Here is a 24414-nt window from a genome sequence, read left to right as displayed (position 1 = left end):
CATGTTTACATGCTGTAATGTTAAAAAAAACCCAACTTTTTTTCATACTGTTTGCCTGAATATACCTGTATTTATAATATTATTTGACACTTTATTCTATTTATTCCTTTATTCTTTTTATCTCGTCTTGTTTTTATTCTTGTATTTATTGAGAATATTTTTATTCTTGTACTTTTATTGATCTTGCACCTCCCCATAGGCCACCTATACTGTGTTTACCCTCTGTCATTGATGATTGTGCAGTATGAATGTGTATATATACAGTATGTCTCGGTGGACAGTCCTTAATATTCATAGTATTTCATTGTATCTGCTAAATAAATAAATAAATAAATAAATAAAATAACAATAATAATAATAATAATAATAATAATAATTCCAAAACATAACATTTTGTGGCTTTTATTGATCTTGCACCTCCCCTATATGCCACCTATACTGTGTTTACCCTCTGTCATTGATGATGCAGTATGAATGTGTATGTATAATGTCTCGGTGGACTGACTGCAGAAACTGAATTAGCCTTCGGGGATAAATAAATAAAGCTATCTGTATCTGTATCTGTATCAATCGTTCACTTTTTGTGTCGTCGTAAATTTACGCTCCGCCCGAGTCTGCGCACATAATGACGCTCCAAGTTAATTCTAGGGTTTAAGGTTTCTACTGGATTTCATGTGAAAGGAAAGGAGGGCTTGAAACAAGAAGAGCCCGCCCTCACTCACGGGTGTTTGGTCTCTGCTTGCTTGCTCTGCTCTGTGAAGAAGAGAGAAGCTTTGACACGTAAATGAAACGGTGCCCTGCTGCAGAAGGAACTGAGGAGGAGTGGAGAGAAGCAGAAGCAGCAGCCGTCATCATCATGGTTTAACCGGATCGAAGCGCGCAGTTTATCGGTGATTTCCTCCATGGTTTCTATATTAAAACGGCGGTGAGTCTTCAGTGGCGCTTGGCTGCCACTCAGTCTGTCATAGAAGCGTTTGAAGCTGGTCGAGCCAGTGAAGTCAAACTGATCTTGCGATGCCAACCGCGGCGGATGCATTCATGAGCGGAGGTGGAGGAGGAGACACGGTGATTACAGCACCGGCCTTTTTACCGAGCCAGCCTCCAGGTGAACGAGCACTGGGCGTGCTGTGGTCTTTTGCAAAATGCCTGGGTGCTCTTCTCCCAGTGTACCTGGCTGGATATTACGGCTTCAGCATCAGCGTCGTCCTGTTCGCTCTGATGATCTACATGGGATGGAAACACAGTCGACTGGAGAAAGTGGCGAGGCTCAAGTCTGCCATGTACCTGCTGGAGAACGAGAGGGCTTTCACCACCGAGAAGGCTTTCAGAGCCAAGAGGGATCTACCTCCCTGGGTAAGTATTTATAAGCGCTGACTGCATGCATGGCTCACACACCTCCACCGCCTGCCATCATGATGGTCATTCTCCTCTCTGCAGTTTGTTATCAACTGTCACATCTGGCACATCTGTCAGGCTTGAACTTGAGCTGCATTTCAGCTATACTTTGCATCACAGGGATGGGCTCTTACATGCATATTACACATTAGTAGGTCATTATGTTATGCTCCTAGTGTCTTGTAAGCCCATGTGGGATGGGCATGTTTTGGTGCATGACACTTTGAAAAAAATAAATTGACTGACTTTCTTACCATTAGCTCCAGACTTCTTGAAGTGAACACATTTACCCATAAAAAAAAACAGAGACTAATCAGATTCATTACAACCCTGCCATCATGGGTCATTCTCCTCTCTGCAGTTTGTTATCACCTGTCACATCTGGCACATCCGTCAGGCTTGAACTTGAGCTGCATCTCAGCTATACTTTGCATCACAGCGATGGGCTCTTACATGCATATTACACATTAGTAGGTCATGTTATGCTCCTAGTGTCTTGTAAGCCCATGTGGGATGGGCATGTTTTGGTGCATGACACTTTAAAAAAAAATAAATTGACTGACTTTCTTACCATTAGCTCCAGACTTCTTGAAGTGAACACATTTACCCATAAAAAAAACAGACTAATCAGATTCATTACAACCCTGCCATCATGGGTCATTCTCCTCTCTGCAGTTTGTTATCAACTGTCACATCTGGCACAGCTGTCAGGCTTGAACTTGAGCTGCATCTCAGCTATACTTTGCATCACAGGGATGGGCTCTTACATGCATATTACACATTAGTAGGTCATTATGTTATTGCTCCTAGTGTCTTGTAAGCCCATGTGGGATGGGCATGTTTTGGTGCATGACACTTTGAACAAATAAATTGACTGACTTTCTTACCATTAGCTCCAGACTTCTTGAAGTGAACACATTTACCCATAAAAAAGACAGAGACTAATCAGATTCATTACAACCCTGCCATCATGGGTCATTCTCCTCTCTGCAGTTTGTTATCAACTGTCACATCTGGCACAGCTGTCAGGCTTGAACTTGAGCTGCATTTCAGCTATACTTTGCATCACAGCGATGGGCTCTTACATGCATATTACACATTAGTAGGTCATTATGTTATTGCTCCTAGTGTCTTGTAAGCCCATGTGGGATGGGCATGTTTTGGTGCATGACACTTTGAACAAATAAATTGACTGACTTTCTTACCATTAGCTCCAGACTTCTTAAAGTGAACACATTTACCCATAAAAAAGACAGAGACTAATCAGATTCATTACAACCCTGCCATCATGGGTCATTCTCCTCTCTGCAGTTTGTTATCACCTGTCACATCTGCCACATCTGTCAGGTTGAACTTGAGCTGCATCTCAGCTATACTTTGCATCACAGTGATGGGCTCTTACATGCATATTACACATGAGTAGGTCATAATGTTATATTGCTCCTGTGTTTGTAGTGTCTTGTAAGCCCATGTGGGATGGGCATGTTTTGGTGCATGACACTTACTTTTTTACCATTAGGCGCTTGCTGTTGTTTAGTTTGTTACGGTGATGGGCTCTTACATGCATATTACACATTAGTAGGTCATTATGTTATTGCTCCTGTGTTTGTAGCGTCCACCTCTTTTCTTTGGCTTTTGAATGTACTTGAATTGTGATTACTAATTGGCCTTTTATAATGCTTATTATAACAGTCTTTTACTCATGGATTTTTATCTTGGTCTCTGTCTGTGGATGTGTGTGATTTTGTTGTCTGCTCTGTTGACCTGTTTTTTATTCTGCCTATGTCTGTAAAGCACTTTGGTCAGCTCATGTTGTTTTAAATGTGCTATAGAAATAAATTTGAGTTGACTTGACTTGACACTTTGAAAAAATAAATTGACTTACTTTCTTACCATTAGCTCCAGACTTCTTAAAGTGAACACATTTACGCATAAAAAAGACAGAGACTAAAAGCTTCATTACAACCCTCAGATAAATACGTGCCCTTTTTGTTCACAGTTGCCCGTTTCCCTCCTGTCCCCGACCAGCCCCATTTAGACATTCCTAATGTGCAGTGCCTGGAGAATTGGTGTAAACTGCTGCCACACTGAGGAATGTGAATTTAAATGTCACATGAGTTCTTTGCAGTGGAAAGGTGGAAAGAATGACACAAGTATAGTGGAGACCTTACACTGAGAGAGAAGCAGATGGTGAAATGCAGTTCAATACTGAAATAAACGTATTTTAACTAGCTACAGGAGAGATTCTCTGTGTGTTTCCTCTTCCTGTTTCCCTGCCATTGACCTTATCCGGCTCCAAAAACATGATGACTCATAAACATACTTCAGAGAGCAGAGAGCAGAGGCAGTAACCAGGACCACCATATCTGGATAGAAAGCAAGAAGAGAGAGTAAAATGTGTGTGTGTGTGTGTGTGTGTGTGTGTGTGTGTGTGTGTGTGTGTGTGTGTGTGTTTGGGTGTGTTTTATAGCAGATAGGCCTAATCTTGAGATCTTATTTCTCTGTGGTTTGGAGGAAAGGCTGATGTGCATGTGGTTAATGGTTTCCTGAAATTTTGTCTAATTAGTTGTTAGGCCTGTGTTCTCCATTTACTTCTAATTTAAATGTGTAAACAGATACATATTTTATAGGTAGAAAGCTGGGAAATTGTTTAATGAAGTGGACACACCGCCTTGTACTTAAACTCTTCCAATGTAAAAGAATCATCTCAAGTATTTTAAAGGTACAGTGTGTAGGATTTGTTTGATTTATTACCACGGTTTTGCACTCCTTAGCTCACGATATCACAGTTTCACAAGCATGTCGGAGAACTACGGTGGCCTTTAATGAACGTAAAAACTTGAAAGGCTCTCTCTAGAGCCAGTTTGGTTTGTCCGTTCTGTGCTACTGTAGAAACATGAAAAAGACCCGCTCCCTATGTAGATATAAACGGCTCATTCTAAGCTAATGAAAACACAACGATAATTCTGAATATTGTAGGGCTGTCAATTGCTTAAAATATTTAATCGCATGATTGTCCATAGTTAATCATGATTAAATCGCTAATTAGTCACACATTTTTATCTGTTCAAAATGTACCTTAAAAGGAGATTTGTCAAGTATTTAATACTCTTATCAACATGGGAGTGGACAAATATGCTTGCTTTATGCAAATGTATGTATTATTTATTGGAAATCAATTAACAGCATAAGAAAATATGCTCAAATCATAACATGGCAAACTGCAGCCCCACAGGCAACAACTACTGTAAGTGTGTCAGTGTGCTGACTTGACTATGACTTGCCCCACACTGCATGTGATTATCATAAAGTGGTTAGGTAAAGGGGTGACTCGTGGTTACCCATTGAACCCATTTCATTCACATATCTAGAGGTCAGAGGTCAAGGGAACCTTTTGAAAATGGCCATGCCAGTTTTTCCTTGCCAAAAATTTAGCGTAACTTTGTTATTTTACATGAGATATGACATGGATGGTACCAATGGATTCCTTGGGTTTTCTAGTTTTATATGATACCAATATCTTCACTCTAGCCACTGGCTAGAGTCTAGCTTTAAAATTGAGCCCGCTACAACCTAAAAATCACAAGTTGCGTTAATGCATTAAAGAAATCAATGACGTGAAAACGAATTGGCGTTAACACGTTATTATCGCGTTAACTTTAAATGTTACACACTGGACCTTTAACTACTCTGCTCAGAGCTGGAGGTCATCTTACACTGCCGTGTTGCATTTGAGTTCATGCCTGACCAATATTACTTGTTCACAGGTCAACTTTCCAGATGTGGAAAAAGTGGAGTGGCTGAATAAGGTATGTTTCTTTCCTATCAGACTTTGCACACATGCAGCTAGTATGTATTTATACATTAGAAACTCCATTTGTGCATCTACGTGCTTGTATGACAATGGACTGCTCCCTTTCATTCAGCTGAACTTTTCAACAACAATGATTTCTAGATAAAGTGTCTGTGTTTCACTCGAGTAACTCCCACTATAGCTGCAATGCCTCACATTTAATATGAAGATAAAGAACACTTGTGTGGACTTTAAGTGACCCGGCTCCCGTTGCAGCCTCTCCGTCGGAGCAGATTATCTGCTGGTGTAATTAAGAGGCAGAGAGAGTGGCTCAGATCATATCGCGGTACTCTTTGTCTCTGTCAGTACAGTAACCTCGCATCAGCACAGGGCAAGTGTGGATGTGAATACTAATAACACGAAGCGCCCTTCTGCAGGGAAAAAATGTTATGAACTCAAAAGCCTCCGATTGTGGGATGGCAATTTGCTGGACTCATCGTTCACCAGCCCACGTCTTTCCTCCGGGATTCCGGACATTTGACACATTCACACTTCCTCACTTGCAGCCGTAAACAAACATACATCAGCCCTGAAGTGTTCCCACCTGTCATTATATTTGACAAATGCAAATAAAAGGAGCTGGTAATATCTGTGAATAATGCATGTAAAAAAAGCCCGTGAGGAGTTGCACTTTAATGCATCATTTAACTGAATGTCAATAACTGTATCATAAATAATATAGGATACTCCTGTTTCTGTAGCCTGTTAGATCCTGATAGCCAGAGGATCAGTAAACAGTAGCTGACAGGACTTTGCACCTCGCTCTTACACCTCACACCGAAATGCTGAAGCTAACACGAGTGTGAGGCTGTGTGGAGCGATAACAGTGATTCAATACATAACACAGAATTACAAATTTCATTGCTCTTTCTGAAAAATCTCCTAGGAAATGATTAGGAAATTATGAACCCGTGGAGTAAAACAATTATTTTTTCTTTTTAATTTTACTTCAGCATGATGTTCTCCAAATTGACTTATAACTGGGGTGCACTTCATAAATTTATTTCATAACCATCTTGCTGAATTATTGATGGTTGAGCTATTGTTCACTGTTTAGATTCTGTCCTCTGATTCTCTGGAAAGCCTTTTCAAGGCAAACAGTCTGTGGTCATGGCTTTGTGAAGTGTGTGTGTTTATGGTTCTTTGTTATTTGCTGTCATGTCCTTGTAAATTATTTTGTATTCACAGGAAGTGCTTTGCTATGACTAAGCTTTAGCACAAAAGATAGATGTTACTCACAGAATTATATTACAATACATGCAAACACACACACATTTGATTACATGTATTTATTCATTATCGCCGCCTGTGGGGAGATCATGCGCTCGGTCGTGTGTGTCTGTCTGTCCACGGCTAATCTTGCATACTGGACCCATCAGTCTGATATTTTCAGTGCTTGTTAATGACTATATGCTGAAGGATCTCCCGTAATTGCGGTCGTTCACAATTTTTGAAAAAAACTTGTATATTGACTGTTTTATACCATCATTGACTGCTGACTCCTCACTCCTCTTAACCGGCTGGTACTGATCAACAACTGCTTCAGTAGCAAAACACATTTCCAGCAATCGGCTAGGCTAAAAGCAAGCCTTACTTAGTCTTTTACAGGCCCCATTTTGGCCTTTTGCTGTGGCTCAGAAACTGACATCTGTAGAAAAGTTTGGTCTCACTTTGAACCGGGGGATCTGCAGATTAATTCCATCCCCGATATGTTATGATAGGCGCAATACTAGATGAATAAATCCCCATTTTTGTTATTTTCGCTGTTATCTTCATACACTGTTTGTAGCTATACCTACGAAAAGTAATGCACTGTCATTTGTGTATATCCCACAAAACCAATTTGTGCATAATTCATGTAAATGTGAACCAGGAAATATAAAGAGCGACAAACACAGCGTAGGGAGGAGGTCTTGGTGGATGGGTGGGTCAAAAAATAAAACAAATTTCGCCCAGGGGACCGGTGTTTGTGTCCTGTGTGAAACCCGAATGTTTCAAAAATCAACACCGATTTATTTGTCACGTAACTGACGTACTTAAGTAACGCCACTTCCCAAGTCGATCTTTTCCTAAACCTAACTAAGTAGTTTTATTGACTAAACCCAAGGAAGCTGTTTCCTGTGAAGACGGAAGTTTATTTTGAAGAGACTGTATGCATGTAATGAGTGGAAATTGACACGTGTTGCTCGACATTCGTAGGAAAACGAAAGAAAAAGGAGGAAATATATCATACGAAACATTGTATGAGAATACGTTGATCTTATATATAACAAAACATTGGATCACGTCTTTGCCGTATTCAAATCTGCCAAGAAAAATAATGAATGTTCTGTGATGTAGATCCTGCAGCAGGCTTGGCCCTTCATAGGCCAGTATCTAGAGAAGTTGCTGGTGGAGACCATTGCTCCTGCCATCCGTGCCTCCAGCATTCATCTGCAGACTCTCAGCTTCACCAAGGTCAACATCGGAGACAAGGTATCTGAATGGCCTGTCATGAAAGCAGCAATTCATTCTGTAAATGTCTACGACCAAGAAAATACAAAAATGCAGAATGTTAATGTAGGTAATATGTGTGCAAGTCTGGTAATGCAGAGCTCGTCTCACTAGCCTGTTAATCACAAGCATAAAGATTGATAATTTCATTACAGTGAATGATAATCTTCATGTGCATCTTTGCAAATGTTAAGTCTCCATCAGTCTTATTTGCTTTGTGTAATAGCAGCTGTTGCGTTCACAGGCTTTGAAGGTGGTTGGTGTGAAGGCTCACACAGAACACGATAAGAGACAAGTTATGTTGGATTTGTACCTGAGGTAATGCATCACAACTTTTGATTTTGCTTATTTATAAACACTTAGTCAGTCAAGTCAGAAATATTCCTGACATATGAAATATTCCTATAAAGTATCCTACACTAGGGTAGGGCTTGCCTTTGTCTGTTACAGCAGCAGATCATTGTTTACTTAACACAGCTCTATCATAATTAAAATCAGCTGCTTCCCTTAGTTAAACATTTATCTCTAGACTTGTAAACACATATGCTCTTCTACTTGCAGCTATGCCGGCGATGTCGAGATCAATGTAGAAATCAAGAAGTACTTTTGCAAAGCTGGAGTGAAAGGAGTCCAGGTATGAGAATGAATTATTAGTGATAGTTACGTGGCCTGAAAACATCCTTTCAATATTACATTTTCTCTTTGTAGCTCCACGGGAAGCTGCGTGTGATCCTCGAGCCTCTGATCGGAGACATCCCGCTGATTGGTGCCATCACAATGTTCTTCATCCGCAGGCCTGTGAGTGTGGCACCACATTTGATGTTGCACTGCATTGTTATCTGAGGTCTACACTTATGTATTCATATGTCTTTTACTTTTATCTGGATCATAGAAACTGGACATCAACTGGACCGGGCTGACCAACCTGCTAGATATCCCCGGGTTGAAGTGAGTTTATATGATGGAGCTCTGTGTAGATGGATTTTAGGGTGCGGCCGCAATGATCTGTTGTGTCTGTTTTGATGTTTGTTTTTAATAGTTTTTTTAATGGGAGTGCCTGTTTGTGATGAAGTTTTGACATGCAGATAAGTTTGGGGGCTGCACTTTTTGGAATTGATGGATACATTTCAAAGAATTTATGAGACGGACAGCCACGCTAATATTTCTATCTGTTAGATGATGGATATGTGTGTTCACATCTTTAAAGGGTATGTGTGGCGATATGCTATATTTTTTTTCTTATCAGCAAATCCTTGGAAAAGACTGAAACAAACAATCAATTGATCCTTGAAATTGAAAACTTTTGAAAACACATAAATGAGTCACGCTGTTGCACAGGGTAACATGTTCCTTCATTACGATGAACAGGGGCACTGTAGTTTATTTTGAGTCAATCCCACGCGCACCATTCTGCTGCCTTAAAGGGGAACGACGCCCATTTTCAAAATTCATACATGTTGTTCCTGTGGTCTAAGACAGTCCAAAAATATTAGTAAATATGAACATCTGTCTCCCAAATCCCAAAAACAAGAGCGCTAAAACTCAAACTTGTGATGTCATAAGTTTGAAATCTGGAACTGCTCCATAGACAATTAATAGGGAGAGTAATGTTATGAGTTTCTCAACTGACAACACAAGTAAGACACTTTATACCCTATGACATCACAAGTTTGAGTCTTACTTCTCTAGTTTCTGGCTTTGAGAGAGAGTAGCTCATGTTCAGCAGAGACCCCGGCCCTGGAGACCGAAGCTACGGTCTCCCCCGCGTCCTCCGACCGCGTCCTCCGACCGCGGCCAACACTGTTTTGCAAGACGGGCTTCACTAGATATAACTTTGCGGTTTTGGTGCTTCCGTGTAGTTTCTGTTGGAGTCTTGTCTGAACGGCGTAAGCACACGCAAGCGCGCATGGGACACCGACCCAGATTGATTTATACGTGTAAGAAGTTACAAACAATCCCTTTAATTTAGGTGGTATTGCCCTTTTAATACACAATAAAGCAACAAATTAATTCGCTTCAGAAAATTGTCCCCAACAAATCCACTATTAACTCCTGTTTGAGTAACTTTTGCTTAAAAAGAACTACATTGCCCAGCTGTTTTAGAGAATTACTTTAAAAATGAAGTATATATTTGAGACCTCTTTTGTAAAAATTGATCTTGTAATCTTTGTAATATTTAGTTGAAGCGAAAGGTCTCGGGGCAGTATCACAGACATAGTACTGACATAGCACTACTTGTTCTTTTTATGACGTTTGTTGATAATAAGAAAAATATTGAACAATGCCAGCCTTATCCTTTAACATGTTCAACTCTATGCCATACTGGTGTTCTTGTAATTATTCAGTATGTATATTATAACTCCATGTATTTATATGGAGGTAGTTTTTGAGGCCCATTATGTAAGGTCATAATGCAAACAATGTCGAATCAACCACAGTACAATTAAACAGAATATGAAGATAAACTGATGGTCTGACAAATGAGAGCGACCTATTTAACATTCATATTCAGTGTAATTGTATGGGGATTGAGTCTCTACTGTGTGTGTTACGATCTTATATAATATACTTTTGTGAAAAATACAATTAAAGCATTGTCAGAGGTGTAAATGTGTTGCTGACAGATCAGTTCCCTCTGGCGATGCTTTTTTAATTGTATTCCTCCGTTAAATGACATTAGCCAACATGATTTCACAGAAAACTGTCCTCATCTTTAGCCAATGGGTGCTTCCTGTTGGTTCTGTTGCTGAGAACATGGATATCATGTTATTTATGCATGCTCATATTGTCAGCAGTAGTATATAGCGTCTGTCTGTATGTCTGTGTTCCCCTGTGTCCCCAACATCGTCCTCGCATTCATTTTGCAGTGCCATGTCGGACACTATGATAATGGATGCAATAGCCTCCCACCTGGTGCTCCCCAACCGTCTAACTGTTCCCTTGGTGGCCGACCTGCACGTTGCGCAGCTCCGCTCCCCTCTCCCACGGGTAACTGACTCAATTATGAATGACCTGGAGAAACATGGACCCACACAGACTGAATATGTCTCAGTATATAAGCTGCAAGCAAACACATAGCCTTAAAGTCATACAGAAAATTGAGAATAAGAAACATGGATCCATGTTTTGTGAGAAACATTTTCTCTGTGTTTTCCTGCATGTGTGTGCACATGCTATAGGGGGTTGTGCGTATCCACCTGCTGGAAGCTGAGGACCTGACTGCCAAGGATACTGTCATCAAGGGCTTAATCGACGGGAAGTCAGACCCGTATGCCGTGCTGCGTGTAGGAACCCAGATCTTCACCTCTCATCACGTGGACAGCAACCTGAACCCACAGTGGAGGGAGATGTATGAGGTGAGAGGGACAAAAATATATCCCTAACTGAGCTGAAAGAAACATGATATATGGCTTTGCCTTGATATTCACTCCCCACCAGTTTGTGTGCTCAAAGTTACAGCTTGCTGTTGGTGTCCTTGCTTCATAGGGATTGTGTAAGTGGTGAAGCACCAGCAGTAAATATGTCAAACACAAACAGTTTTATAGTGATTTTATCTGTTTCTGTGGTAGCAGGAAGCTCTTGTGTCGGAGATAAGCAGCAGTTCTTGCGAAAACTGCTTGCTGAGGGACACATTCGTCTTTTTTTTTTTGTGGTTTATGAAATTTATGAAATAGATATTAAGTTATTATTATAACATCTACCCAGCACAAAAGTGAAACGTTCTTGGCATTGTGATTCTGTTTGCATGTCCTTGTGTTATTGTGTCATGCGTGGCTGTATCTATATTTGTATATTTGTTGTGCGTATTTGTCCATTTTTGTGTATGTGTGTGTGTCAGGTGATTGTCCATGAAGTACCTGGTCAGGAGTTGGAAGTGGAAGTTTTTGACAAAGACCCAGACCAGGATGACTTCCTGGGGAGGTAGCTTCTTCATTCTCATTCATTTACTTGGTCTCTATGTGCTTTTCATGTCATTCCCATCTCCGCTATAGACCTTTTCATTGATATTTCTGTTGCTAGGGCAACAGCTTTGGTCCAAGTTTACTTCCTGTCAGCTACTGCATTAAAGAGGACCTATTATACTTTTGTGCTTTTTCCCTTTCTTTTAGTGTGTTATATATAGTTTAATGTGCTTGTAAAAGGTTTGCAAAGTCCACGCCAAAGGGAGTTGCTCTCCCCCACAGAAACACTGCTCCTGAACTGCCTGAAACGCCTTTGATTGAAGTCCTGCCTTTTTCTTCTGTGACATTGTGATGTCACTAAGTAACACTTTGCCTAGCAGTTAGTTTGGCACGCCCTCAAACAAAGCTAGTTCAAGCGGAGCTGAAGCGGAGTGTGTTTTGATCATTAAAGCATGTAAGCATGTTCTAGTAGAAACCCCAAATACAGGTATGCACCTGAAAATAAGGATAATAGGTCTTCTTTAATAAACATTGCAACAGGAAATACAAAGGGGCCCATTTAGAGTGTTAATGTTGTCAAGTTTGAAAAGGTCTATTGCCATGTTGGGCCATGATTCTGTCGTAATTTGAACGCCTTTTAGTCCCTTTGATTCACGGCTTCATTGATTCTCTCTCTATCTCTCTCAATCTGTCTCTCTTTCAGGGCCAAGGTGGATCTTGATATTGTAAAGAAGGCCAGAGTTGTGGATGATGTGAGTAGTAATGCTTATGTTAGACAAGATTCAGTTCATCACGATTACATTTATCAAGCACAAGAATGCTGTTATCATATTGTCTCACTCTGGAAAGCATCTGCGTAACACTGCAGTAATCCTGTTAGCTTGTGACATGGCAGACCCCATGTGCCTCCTCGTGATCTGCTCTGATATCACCCTTTTTAATCCTGCCATCCAGGCTCAAAGAAATCAGCCAGATCAGAGGAGAAAGAATGTGTGTTTAATGAGCCTTTTGTTTTTGTGAACAGTGGTTCAATCTGAAGGACGTCACATCTGGCAGTGTCCACCTCCGGCTGGAGTGGCTCTCACTGCTGTCCTCTGCTGACAGGCTGAGTGAGGTGGGTTTACGGCACAGCTTTCTGCTACTCAATGAATCTGTTTTTGGCCCATCAGTGGCAGGGCTTTGGGTAGTGATGTGGACAAAATTGAAAATTGATCTACTGATAAGGATCAGGAGCTTTATTTTTATGCTAGATTATTTTTGGCATTTGACAGTATAGAGAAACAGGAAGCATAAGGAGACATGCGACAAAGCTTTCTGGCCAGAATTGAACCAGGAACGTTGCGGTTACATGGTACGCGTCTTAAACCACTCAACACCCTGTGCCCTGATATTCAATTAAGTGTCAAAAATAACGAAATAGAAAGTTAAAGGGACAGTGTGTAGGATTTGGCAGCATCTAGTACCCCTCCGCTCACTCCTCCCTTTCTAAGACTGGTAACGTGAGCCGACGAGTGCAAAACCGTAGTAACGCCGTTCACCTCGCTCAGAGGTCATCCTTACCATAATAACACTACTTCAGGAGCAATGGAAGTCAGATGGTGGCTGGTGGTACCACAGTTTTGTAACATACAAACGCAAAAGTCTCTCTCTAGAGCCAGTGTTTGGTTTGTCCGTTCTGGGCTACTGTAGAAACATGGTGGAGCAACATGGCAGACTCTGTGAAGAGGACCCACTTCCTATGTAGATATGGAGGGCTCATTCTAAACTAAAACACAACGATTCTTAGTTTCAGGTGATTATACACTAATGAACATTTCTGAACATTTCTGCTAATAGATCCCCCGAAATGTTACACACTGTTCCTTTAAAGTCATATTTTCCCCATTGAGTCATATTATTATTACAAATATTATTATTATTATTGAGTTTTACTTGAAAAAAAGTCCTATAATTTAAAGTTAGAGTAAGTGCCCTTGCCAAGATACTCATGAAAAAGAGCAAAAACAATGAGTTACAGATTGATAACATCAATAAGCATCAATAAAGAATTACATAATTACAACATTACATCCTAGAAACAATCTAAAGTGGCACCTATGGGTTGGATGGAGATGGCTGGATGTAATCCAGGAGTTATGTTATGCTGTCACCTGAAGTTTTATGTGAGGTTGCGTGGTTGCAGTTACATATTTTGATCGTATGTTTTTATGTATTTTATTATGCCTGATTTAATTTTATTATATATTTATTTATGCCTATTTTTACCTCAGGGACAATAAAGTTAAGTTGAAGTTAAAGACAATCTAAGATCAATCTAAATACATCAATCTAAATAAATAAAACCAATCAAAAACTGTCAAACAGTCAATCAATAACAATCAACTTGTTTTCGATAGTATGAAAATAGTAAAATTGTCGCTGCCCAATGGTTGGGCGTCGGGCTTTTATGGTCTCAGATCGTTTTCCTCACATGCTCTTTGCTTCTGTTCATTGTTCTCCTACCAGGTGATCCAAAAGAACCAGAACTTGACCAGTAAGACGGCTGATCCTCCCTCTGCCGCCATCCTGGCCATCTATCTTGATCAAGCTCACGCGCTGCCTGTAAGATTAGCATTACTTATCTCACATGGTGTGCATTCAGTTTTCATCTGTCACCCACATCGATGTATTTAATATGTTGTAGATGAGAAAAGGCAACAAGGACCCGAGCCCAATGGTACAGATTTCCATTCAGGATGCAACTAAAGAGAGCAAGGTAAGGATACAACTTTAACCTTTTCTCAATACATAGAACCAAACTCCGAGCGTAATGAATGTTTTCCTCTCTCTTCTGCAGACGTGCTACGGGACCAACGGCCCCGTGTGGGAGGATGCCTTTACCTTCTTTATTCAGGATCCTAGTAAACAAGACATCGACATTCAAGTAAGTCATTATAAGTACTGACGGCACACACCAACCCAGCTAGCTGCAAAGATTTTACATAAATTACTCCCAAGACGTCAAGGAAATTAGTACTCTAAATACTTTATTGATTTTCCCTCCTGGCGTATTCTCTGTAGTTTCTGTAAACTGCACTCTCTGGCCCTTTTCCCCTTCATGATATTTGCCTTTATCTTAACTCCACATCTTCTGTCCCTGTGTTTTTCAACCAGGTGAAAGATGATGACCGTGCTCTGTCTCTGGGCAGTCTGAGCATCCCTCTGACCCGTCTTCTGGCGACCCCTGAACTCACCATGGACCAGTGGTTCCAGCTGGAGAACTCTGGTTCTGCCAGTCGCATCTACGTCAAAATTGTGCTAAGGGTTGGTGTTTCACACACACAGACTCAGGGTGCCTTCACACTTGTAGTTTGGTTAATTTGGTCCGGACTATTTTAGCTTAGCTTCCTGTTCACACTGACTTTTTACAAATGAACCAGAGGAGTAAGCACAAAGTTATACAGACTGACAGGTAACTCACTGATTGGACAGTTGTGGCGATTGTCATCAGTACCCACAAGCAGCACTTTAATGCTTCTGATGTGTATATTTATGTTTTTTGATTAATAACTGATTGCAATCATTGTTAGTGTTATTAGACTGCAAATCGACTGCATGTTATGATGAATAATGGTAGAAACTGAACTGTACAAACACTCGCATGAGACGTATTACTGTGGGATCGCTGTCACACTTTTTAATAGAGATAATGAACTGATAAAGCTCAGCAGTTTTAACAGCTTTTGACCTGTTACTCAGGGGAAACACCCGCGCTGCTGTACTGCTTATATACATGGCCTTAAATACAGATAAACAAGATCGTTTCCTGGACAGATTTCACGATCAGCAGATGGATTTTTTAGTAGTTTAACTTTTGAAATCATGCTAAAATCCCATACATGAAATTCTGTGGTTGATTTGTTTGCTGTTGCACCACTTGGAAGGGGTTCGGTTGTTTGGTCTGCACCAGGATCCGATTGACAGCTTTCACACCAGCCCAAATAAAACGTACTGACCGGGCAAACAGACCTGAGTTTGTTTTAACTGAACCAAATGGTTTAGTTGTGAAAGCACCCTTAGATTCTTTCTTTTTGCACACTCACATGTGTTGAGTAGAGCAGAATATAAGTATAATGTGAATTCCAGCCCTTTTTTGGCAAGAATTAACCCAGCTGACGTGTCTGTGTGGAAGACTTTGAAATGCTGCCAGCTCCCAAAGGACCGCTTTGGCCTCAGGAAACTATCATCAGACGCATGCTTCAGTGTCACACCCACAACCACCCTTCAAAGCTGAGATCTCAAATTTAAACATACCATGGCTCTACTGTGTGTGTGTCTTTTATCCATGGAAATCAGATCATGTTGAACCCTGAGATTAAAGAATGTCAGACACTGGCGATGTTATAAAGTACTCTAGCAACTCTTAACTCCTCTCCCTTTACATGCCTACTGAACTTAACCCTAACACACAAAAAGATAAAACCTAAAGTAGACCATCTGCATGTCTTCTTTCTGCCTCTTCTTTCTATCCTTGTGAGAACACGCCGTCCTCATAAATACAGACACCAAAAAAGAAGAAACCTGCTTTCTTCCGCTTGACAGTTGCTCACCACAACCTGTTGTTTGTTTCCTGTTAGGTTTTGTGGCTAAATGATGATGCCACTCCTACGACTCCGTCTCCTCGGCCTTCGTCCTCTGGGTCCGGGATGGGTCAGGGGGGAATCACATCAGAACTGAACCCTCTGGGGCCAGGCGGGTTAGGTAAACCACAACCAACACGACCACAGCACACCACGCCCGACCCAGAGTTTGCAACTGAGGTAAAAACAGTCAAACAGCAGCAAGCACAACTCAGCCTCGCTCACAAACATACACACTATAGTATAATTTCCTGCCCTCGTTGTGCTCACAGGGAGTGCTGCGTATCCATCTGGTGGAGGCCCAGAACCTGATAGCGAAGGACAACTTCATGGGGGGCATGGTGAAGGGGAAGAGCGACCCGTACGTCAAGATCCGCGTGGCTGGTATCACCTTCCGTAGCCACACTATCAAAGAGAACCTCAACCCCATCTGGAATGAACTCTATGAGGTATTACCTTTTGTTTAATGCGCTTCTACTCATCTGATGAAATTATTAGGTTTAGCTTAGATTTAATATTTTTCTTCTGTGATGTAGGTGATTCTGACCCAGCTTCCTGGACAGGAGATTCAGTTTGAGTTGTTTGACAAGGACATCGATCAGGATGACTTCCTCGGAAGGTGCGTCATGACATTACAAATAAAACTTTCGCAGCATTTCTGGCTACACATTCATTCATTTAATTGATATTTAAATGAAAAAAGAAGATAAAGTATTGACTGAGTCCTGTCTTTGCAGGTTCAAGCTTAACCTACGAGATATCATCAGCGCACAATTCATCGATACAGTATGTGTGACACATTGTGAACAGATAATGTAACAAATAATCTTTGTATTTATATGGTTACCTTGACATTTGTGTGCCGCTCTTGTTACAGTGGTACACTCTGAATGATGTGAAGTCAGGCCGAGTTCACCTGATGCTGGAGTGGCTGCCCAGAGTCTCTGACCTACCCAGACTGGATCAGGTAACATAATTATTACTCTCTTTATATTACTTTATATTGTGTTCTTATTTGGATATACAATACCAAGGCAACATACAAATAATGTATAATAAATAAATATATATAATATAACATAATATAATATAATATAAATAATAAACCTAAAAAGCCTTGACTGTGCATATTTTTTTAAACAATTGCAAAAGAAAGGATAAATTAACAAATAATACAAAAGTAAATAAGTGTACAGAAATAAATAAAATAAGATAAAAAATACAGGTATAAAAAAAGAAAAAGAAAGTGCATAATAAATAAGCAAATCTTAGTAAGTAGAACCAGAAGCTTATCATATCATGTGTACCGTGATGATACTAAATTTACATTAAACAAATGATAGATTTACAGGTTTAATATACAAGATCCAATATTCAAATTTTTTTTACTAGGGATGCACGATATGGATTTCTTTCAGCCGATATTGATAATTACCTGGTTCTCATGGCAGTTACTGATAAGATAACTGATAATTTCACGATTTCTATTTTAAAAAGAAGTTCATAACCTGTAGTTTATGCACACCTGCGGGAATATTTCATAGTGCTGACCAAATCTAATCAACATCACTATTTTGTTAACGCAACAAAAACAAAGAACAGTTCTGACTCTTCAAATGTTCATTTATTTTTTAAGTGCATCAAAAAACATGTATTGCAAATTGCAATCGTGTTGTCTTCATCCACATCCATTTAACGACTATAATTTAATAGAATAATTGAATAATACATAATAATATAAATTTCTCATTATTGGCCAATAATTTATCGGGACCAAAATATATCGTCCATACCTAATTTTGTTTTACAAACTTATCCTGTTGCAGTCTTAAGGAGAAAGCTGTTCTTTCCATCATAAATCAGTTTTTATGATGTTCTTTCCATCATAAATCTATTTCTTAAGTCTTTTTGCCTGCAGCGCTTACATTCCAAAATAGGTATTTGACACCAGAGTTAACATTTTCTGAAGGCAGGGCCTCAAATAAAGAGTCTCCAATTTAAAAAAGGATTTCTACCAGGAGTACTTTTTTCAAAACTTCTTGAACCTCCTACCTGAAAGATTTAGATTTGTCTAACTCGGTCTGCTGAAGCTTCATATTATCTTCAGCTGATCTTAAGAATGCATTTTTGCACAGAACGAGGAGGACTGTGGATTTTACAGTGGAGTTGTGCTACTGAGAGGGACTGCTTCACAGCCAGTATGGACAGGAGGAATGAAAAAATCCAAACCTATCTTTTAAATTTTGCCTCTTGTACTGTGAAACAGTAAAGAGACAGGGAAAGAGAACAACTTTTACAGCGAGGGACTTGAGTTTTGGGTGTATAAGCATTGTGTAAAGTCATGCAGATGCTTTGTGTAGATTAGTTTATCTATGTTGATATCTTTGTTGGTAGTGTTGCGAGGAAATTTTAACCACAACTTTGTTATTGCACAATAACAATTTCTCTCTCTGCGTGACATATTTTCCGACTTCCTACAGATCTTGCAGTATCAGTCTCAGCAGTCGTTCCAAAATAAGGTTGTGCCATCTGTGGCGGTGCTGTTTGTGTACGTGGAGCGTGCCCATGGCCTGCCGGTGAGACCATATCTATTAGTCCTTGGGGCATTGTTGGTTGTTTATGTTTTTTTTGGTGTGTTTTTCCTCGCTCTAAAGAGTGCATACAGTTGCTTTTAGTGGCCATGTTTTGTATAAAACACTGTTGTGTCCCAATACAGCTGCATTCTCATTTATATATAGATGTAATGAGTGTTTTTAATTCTGCAGATGCTGTGGATTACAATGTGTGTATTACAATATTCTTTGCGTGTAATTTCAGTTGAAGAAGAGTGGGAAGGAGCCGAAAGTCGGGGCTGAGATTATCCTCAAAAATGTTTCACACAAAACCAAGGTGGGATCATGACTCTTAGATGAGCTTGTGAATGCAACAAAAGAAAAGTGTTGTTTGAAAAGTCATTAAATTCTGCTGTTCGTTCTTTCTTAAGATTTGTGAGCGTTCCACGTCCCCTCGATGGGACGAAGCCTTTCATTTTCTGGTTCGCGACCCCAGAGATGAAATACTTACAGTGAAGGTGAGAGTCATAGACATCAACAGCATTTTTCACTTTTTGTCTGAACTATATAGCCGTAATGCAGATGACACTAATTTATACCATTTATTATTCTAAAATGCAGTCTGAAAAATGTTTGTGTATGTTTTTTTTTAGCTCTCCCACAGCTGGGGTCAGGCCCTTGGGTCCTTCACACTTCCTCTCAGAGAGGTGCTAATGGAGCAGGGCCTGGTGCTGGACCGCTGGCTCAATCTGGATGGAGCGCTGCCAGAAAGCCAGATACTACTGAGGGCCACGCTCAAGGTACTGACAACATATCCTGCTTATTCTCTCTACACTACCAATATACTGCAGTATGTGACCATGTGAGTAACGCCCTGAATGTTATTAATTCTGTAATCTATCACTTGTGTTTCCTGTATAGAACCAATATTGCAATGCATTGAATACTTAACTGATGGTCCAGTATCAGTAAAGTGCAGCACTTCTTACTGAATATCGTGCTGCAGACTGAAAGATAGCAGATATACAGCACATTGGGCCTCATGCAGGACGTGTTATATGAACAAATTCCCTCTTGTTTTTGTTTGTATCCACAATTTCTTCTTATTTTGTTAGTAACCATTGATTTCTGGGATTCACCAATGTTTTCTTATTTTTGTTCTTCTCTTAAGTAAGAGAACATTTTACCAGTTATACCAAGATAAGAAAAACAACATCTTGTTTTCACAGTCAGTTGTCCGTTGGACAAGGAAACACATGTTTTAAATTTGAGGTACATAAAAAAACACCATAATATCATATAATCAAATTTAGATTATTATATTTTAGAGTAATTATAATAATTGGATTATTAAATTGGTTTGCTAAAGAAATACTTTTGGTCCATTGATCCCAATTAAGTCTATAAAAACTCTTGAATGATATTGCGTGCGTTCAGCTTCTGAATGTCTTACTGCTCTTTGATGCTTTTTGATTTTCTTGTAACGTCAGAACGTTTACTTTATTGAAGTTTATATAACAGTATCTCAAGTTCTTCTTCTTCTTACAGCCCTTTTAGCATCTTTGCAGATGCTTTGTGTAGATAAGTTTATTTATGTTCTTATCTTTGTTTGTAATGTTGCGAAGGAAGTTTAAACCACAACTTTGTTATTGCACAATAAGACTCACTAAAACTCGCACTCTTTTTCTCTCTCTATCTGACATAATCTCCCACTTCCTACAGATCTTGCACTACCAGTCCCAGCAGTCATTTTTCACTTTTTAGTTTAGTTTTTAAATTTCACTAAAATTCTTCCACTTCTAACATTTTTGGTGGCATCTCTATAATTCTTGGGCATGTGCCAGAGTATTTGCACACATCACAACACCTGCCCTTATATAGTGTTTAAGGGGCGTTATCAATGCTAATAATAAACAATCTGCCACACGCCTCTAATGTATGATCAAGTGGGATTCATTATTCAGCACACCTGGGTATAAAGAGCAGATCTGGATGGTTAAGAACGTTTGGTGCATCTGGAGTTGACTCTTATTTTTTCTCTTAACAGAAAATTAAGAGAAATTTAAGAGAATGTTTCTGCATGAGGCCCATTGTCTCTGCACTTGTCACTCACTTTACTAAACTGGGTTTTGCTACATAGGTAAGTTTAAAGGAATATTTTTGATTGAATACATTTACTCACTTTCTTTGAGAAAGGATACCAGTCTCATGTCTGTAACTTAGTTTAACACAAAGACTGGAAACAGGATGGAAACCGCTAGCGTGGCTCTGTCCAAAGGTAATAAAATATGACAAAATCTGTACTGTAAAAACGAGAAGTAGTAATTTTACAGGGGGTTATGTGCCAGTATATTTCTTGAATCTCCGCTCACAAAATGTCAAATTATTCCTTTAACACCAAAAAGACACAACCACCATATATATACAGATACTGGCAAGATGTCAATCAACACAGGGGTGTTGAAAGGCATCCTGGGAAATGTAGGAGATCACAGCCATATATCTCTGTACCAGAATCTGACTTTGGATTTCCCCTTTAACAGCAGTGGCAACACAGCAGCCAACTTCAAGTCTTGCTGCAAAGCTAGTCTGTAAATTTGAGTCCTTATTCAGACACGAGGTAAAAGATTATTATGCAGCAGCAATGTCATGCTAAACTATGATCCGTATGTCTTGCAGGTGTTGGACACTCAGCTTGCGGTGTGTCGTAAGGCTCCAGGGGAAGCAGGTACTGATGGCGGTGGAGAGGAGGCCATACCCAGATGGGTTCCTTCTCATCTAGACCTCAGACAGAGAAGTGGATTCAACATGTGAGTCACACATGATAGCATCATTGTGTAGTCACTGCCTTCACTGTGGCGATCAGGGTTTCCTTAGTGTTTTATTTCATCTTATTTTGCCCTAAATATTCAAAGACTTCATAATGTAAATCATGTTTTCTACACTGTGTCTTTAGGAATGATAACCCAAACTCAGCAGGCCAGGTGAAGCTCACCATCGGCTACTCCGCTGAGGAGAGCAGACTTTACATCACCATTTACTCCTGCAGGTCTCTACATGTCACTTCTTTATCATCACATTTGTTTTTCCTGGAACACACATGTTGTAAATATGTGATGGCTGTGTGCCCACAGAGCCCTGGCTGCCTGCTCCAAGGATGGTGCCGACCCTTACATTACCTTCATCCTGCTGCCTGACAAAAAGGCCACCACCAAGAGGAGGACTGCAACCAAGAAGAGAGACCTCAACCCAGAATTCAACGATAGGCAAGACGCACAAACAAGACTGACGATGGCGAAGGAAGTGTGAGGATATTAATTGACATCTCTCTCTCTATTTCTCCATAGGTTTGACTTTGACTTCTCTCTGGAGGAGGCCACACAGAGAAGACTTGACCTGTCTGTGAAGAACAACGTCTCCTTCATGAGCAGAGAGAGGGAGCTCATCGGCAAGGTATATATATCATCGTCTGAAATGCAGTTAGTTATTGACAAATATTGCATAAATTCCTTGATGTTGGCGTTGTGGTTTTGGCCACCAGACGCCAGAGATACAGAAATGTGAAACATCATCTTTTGCTTTTCCTTGTTGCCCTCAGTTGCAGCTGGACCTGGACCAAATTGACCTCAAGGCTGGTGTCACACAATGGTAATAATCTAAACATCTACTGAACAGTGTTGTATATAATAGATAGGGCTGTCAAAGTTACCGTGACAATAATGCATATTTGTTACGCAAATTTGTTTTAACACCACTAATTTCTTTAACGCATTAATGCAACTTGCGATTTTTAGGATGTAGTTCTGGGCTTGAGTTTGCCATGTTATGATTTGAGCATATTATTTATGCCAAATGCAGTACCTGTGAGGGTTTATGGACAATATTAGTCATTGTTTTGTGTTGTTAATTGATTTCTAATAATACATATATACATACATTTCCATAAAGTAAGCATATTTGCCCACTCCCATGTTGATAAGAGTATTAAATTCTTGACAAATCTCCATTTAAGGTACATTTTGAACAGATAAAAAATGTGAGATTAATTTGCGATTAATCACGATTAACTCTGGAGTACCATGTGATTAATCACGATCAAATATATTAATCGATTGACAGCCCTAATAATAGAGTTTTTATGTTCATATATTACTTTCTTCAAGATTATTTAAACAACAAACTGTATCCTTTCTGTTTTTCCAGGTACGATTTGGTAGCAGAGACCAACTAGAAGAATTAAGTACTATATAATGTTAAGTGTTGCTTCTGTGATCTGTGATTTGTGTGTTTGTATATTCAGCTTAAATGAAAATTTCCACCGTCACTGAAGACAAAAATGATGACATAACTGCTCCACAAAAACTCAGTATTTATGAAACTTTACATGTAGCTTATCATCCGTAAAGTGTTAACTGTGGTGAATCCATGCTGTCAGATTCTTCAGTAGAATATTTTGGCTGAATAGATGTTTGATAATAATGCAACTATGTTGCTCAACCTACCGAGTTTATATGTTTTCAAACGCATGTCAAAGTCCTCTTTGAATTTTATTCAGAAAAAGGGCTTTTGCTGTGGTAAATGTCTTAATGTTTGTTTTATGGATTTACAACATCCAACACAACAACAGAGAGAAATTCCTTTGAATTTTATTTTTTACAATTTTCAAATAATTCCCGATATTACTTTGTTTATATACGTTTATATTATTGCCTTAAGTATTACAAAACTGTGCACAGTTTGTCAGTGTTTATGAATTATGTTCCAAATGAAGTTTTATATGTTTTAACTAGAGCTCTATTAAAGTTGCTTTTATAAATCAAAAGTATTACAAACCTAGACCCTCACATTTACCGCTGAAAACAGAGGTATGATACTGTAAGCAGAGTCTAAATCACTGTGCTTTTATGAAGAGAAAACTTTGTAGATACTGAAAACACATTGCTGGTGTTCTTGCACCCATGCTTTAGTTGTGTTTGTACGTGCTCCTAGTGCTAAAAATGCAACAGGCTGAAGCTGTCGGCCGCGTTTAGACTTTATTTTTCAAGCAAAACAGTTATGACCTTATGAGAAGCGAGCCCTTTTCACGGCAACCATTTGTACATGTCATTGCAGGGTAAACACAGGTGTAATTAATAACATTAATTATGGCCTTGTTCCATTTAAGTGGACCAGGTCCCTGGTACTGTCCATGCTGACTCACTAGAGTGGCTGTGACACTAAATAGAACAGGACCATAATTCATTTTATTAATTACATCTGTGTTTACCCTGCAATTACATGTCAAGATGGCAGATGTGAAATGGGCCTATATTGTGTGCTAGCAGTGGAACATCTTCTATGTACCACCACTGTCACCTCACCACAAAGGCTTGTGCACTGATTTGTGGTGATGGAGAGAAAATAGTGTTTTTAAGTGTCAGAAGAACTGAAGAAGAAAACTGCTGAACTTTGACATTATTTGAACATATCATCATGTATCTGCTGAAGTTGTTGATTAAAGTTTGCACTCATGAATCAAACCAGTTTTGTGACTTCAATCTTACAGGGGCCTCTCTTGATGAACGATTGGGAAGATGAACTTATTAACATAGGTATAGATG

General features: G+C 39.6%; 1 protein-coding gene across 1 annotated transcript; it reads left to right on the top strand.

Moving 5' to 3' along the window:
• Positions 1–685: 685 nt before the first annotated feature.
• On the top strand, positions 686–24333 carry esyt1a (extended synaptotagmin-like protein 1a). The gene is made up of 31 exons (XM_037772881.1): positions 686–1353; positions 5163–5204; positions 7589–7723; positions 7986–8059; positions 8303–8375; positions 8450–8539; positions 8634–8689; positions 10609–10729; positions 10921–11097; positions 11580–11662; positions 12347–12395; positions 12668–12757; positions 14149–14244; positions 14327–14398; positions 14480–14566; positions 14797–14946; positions 16260–16442; positions 16535–16711; positions 16799–16881; positions 17000–17048; positions 17140–17229; positions 18743–18838; positions 19080–19151; positions 19246–19332; positions 19468–19614; positions 21494–21624; positions 21771–21863; positions 21949–22080; positions 22162–22267; positions 22413–22462; positions 23018–24333. The coding sequence occupies exons 1-31, from the start codon at positions 1015–1017 to the stop codon at positions 23043–23045; spliced, it is 3258 nt and encodes a 1085-aa protein (XP_037628809.1). The 5' UTR covers positions 686–1014; the 3' UTR covers positions 23046–24333.
• Positions 24334–24414: the final 81 nt, after the last annotated feature.

This window comes from Sebastes umbrosus, chromosome 6, assembly GCF_015220745.1.
Source record: "Sebastes umbrosus isolate fSebUmb1 chromosome 6, fSebUmb1.pri, whole genome shotgun sequence".
NCBI classification, from domain to species: domain Eukaryota; kingdom Metazoa; phylum Chordata; class Actinopteri; order Perciformes; family Sebastidae; genus Sebastes; species Sebastes umbrosus.
This window is presented reverse-complemented; position numbering and strand designations above follow the sequence as displayed.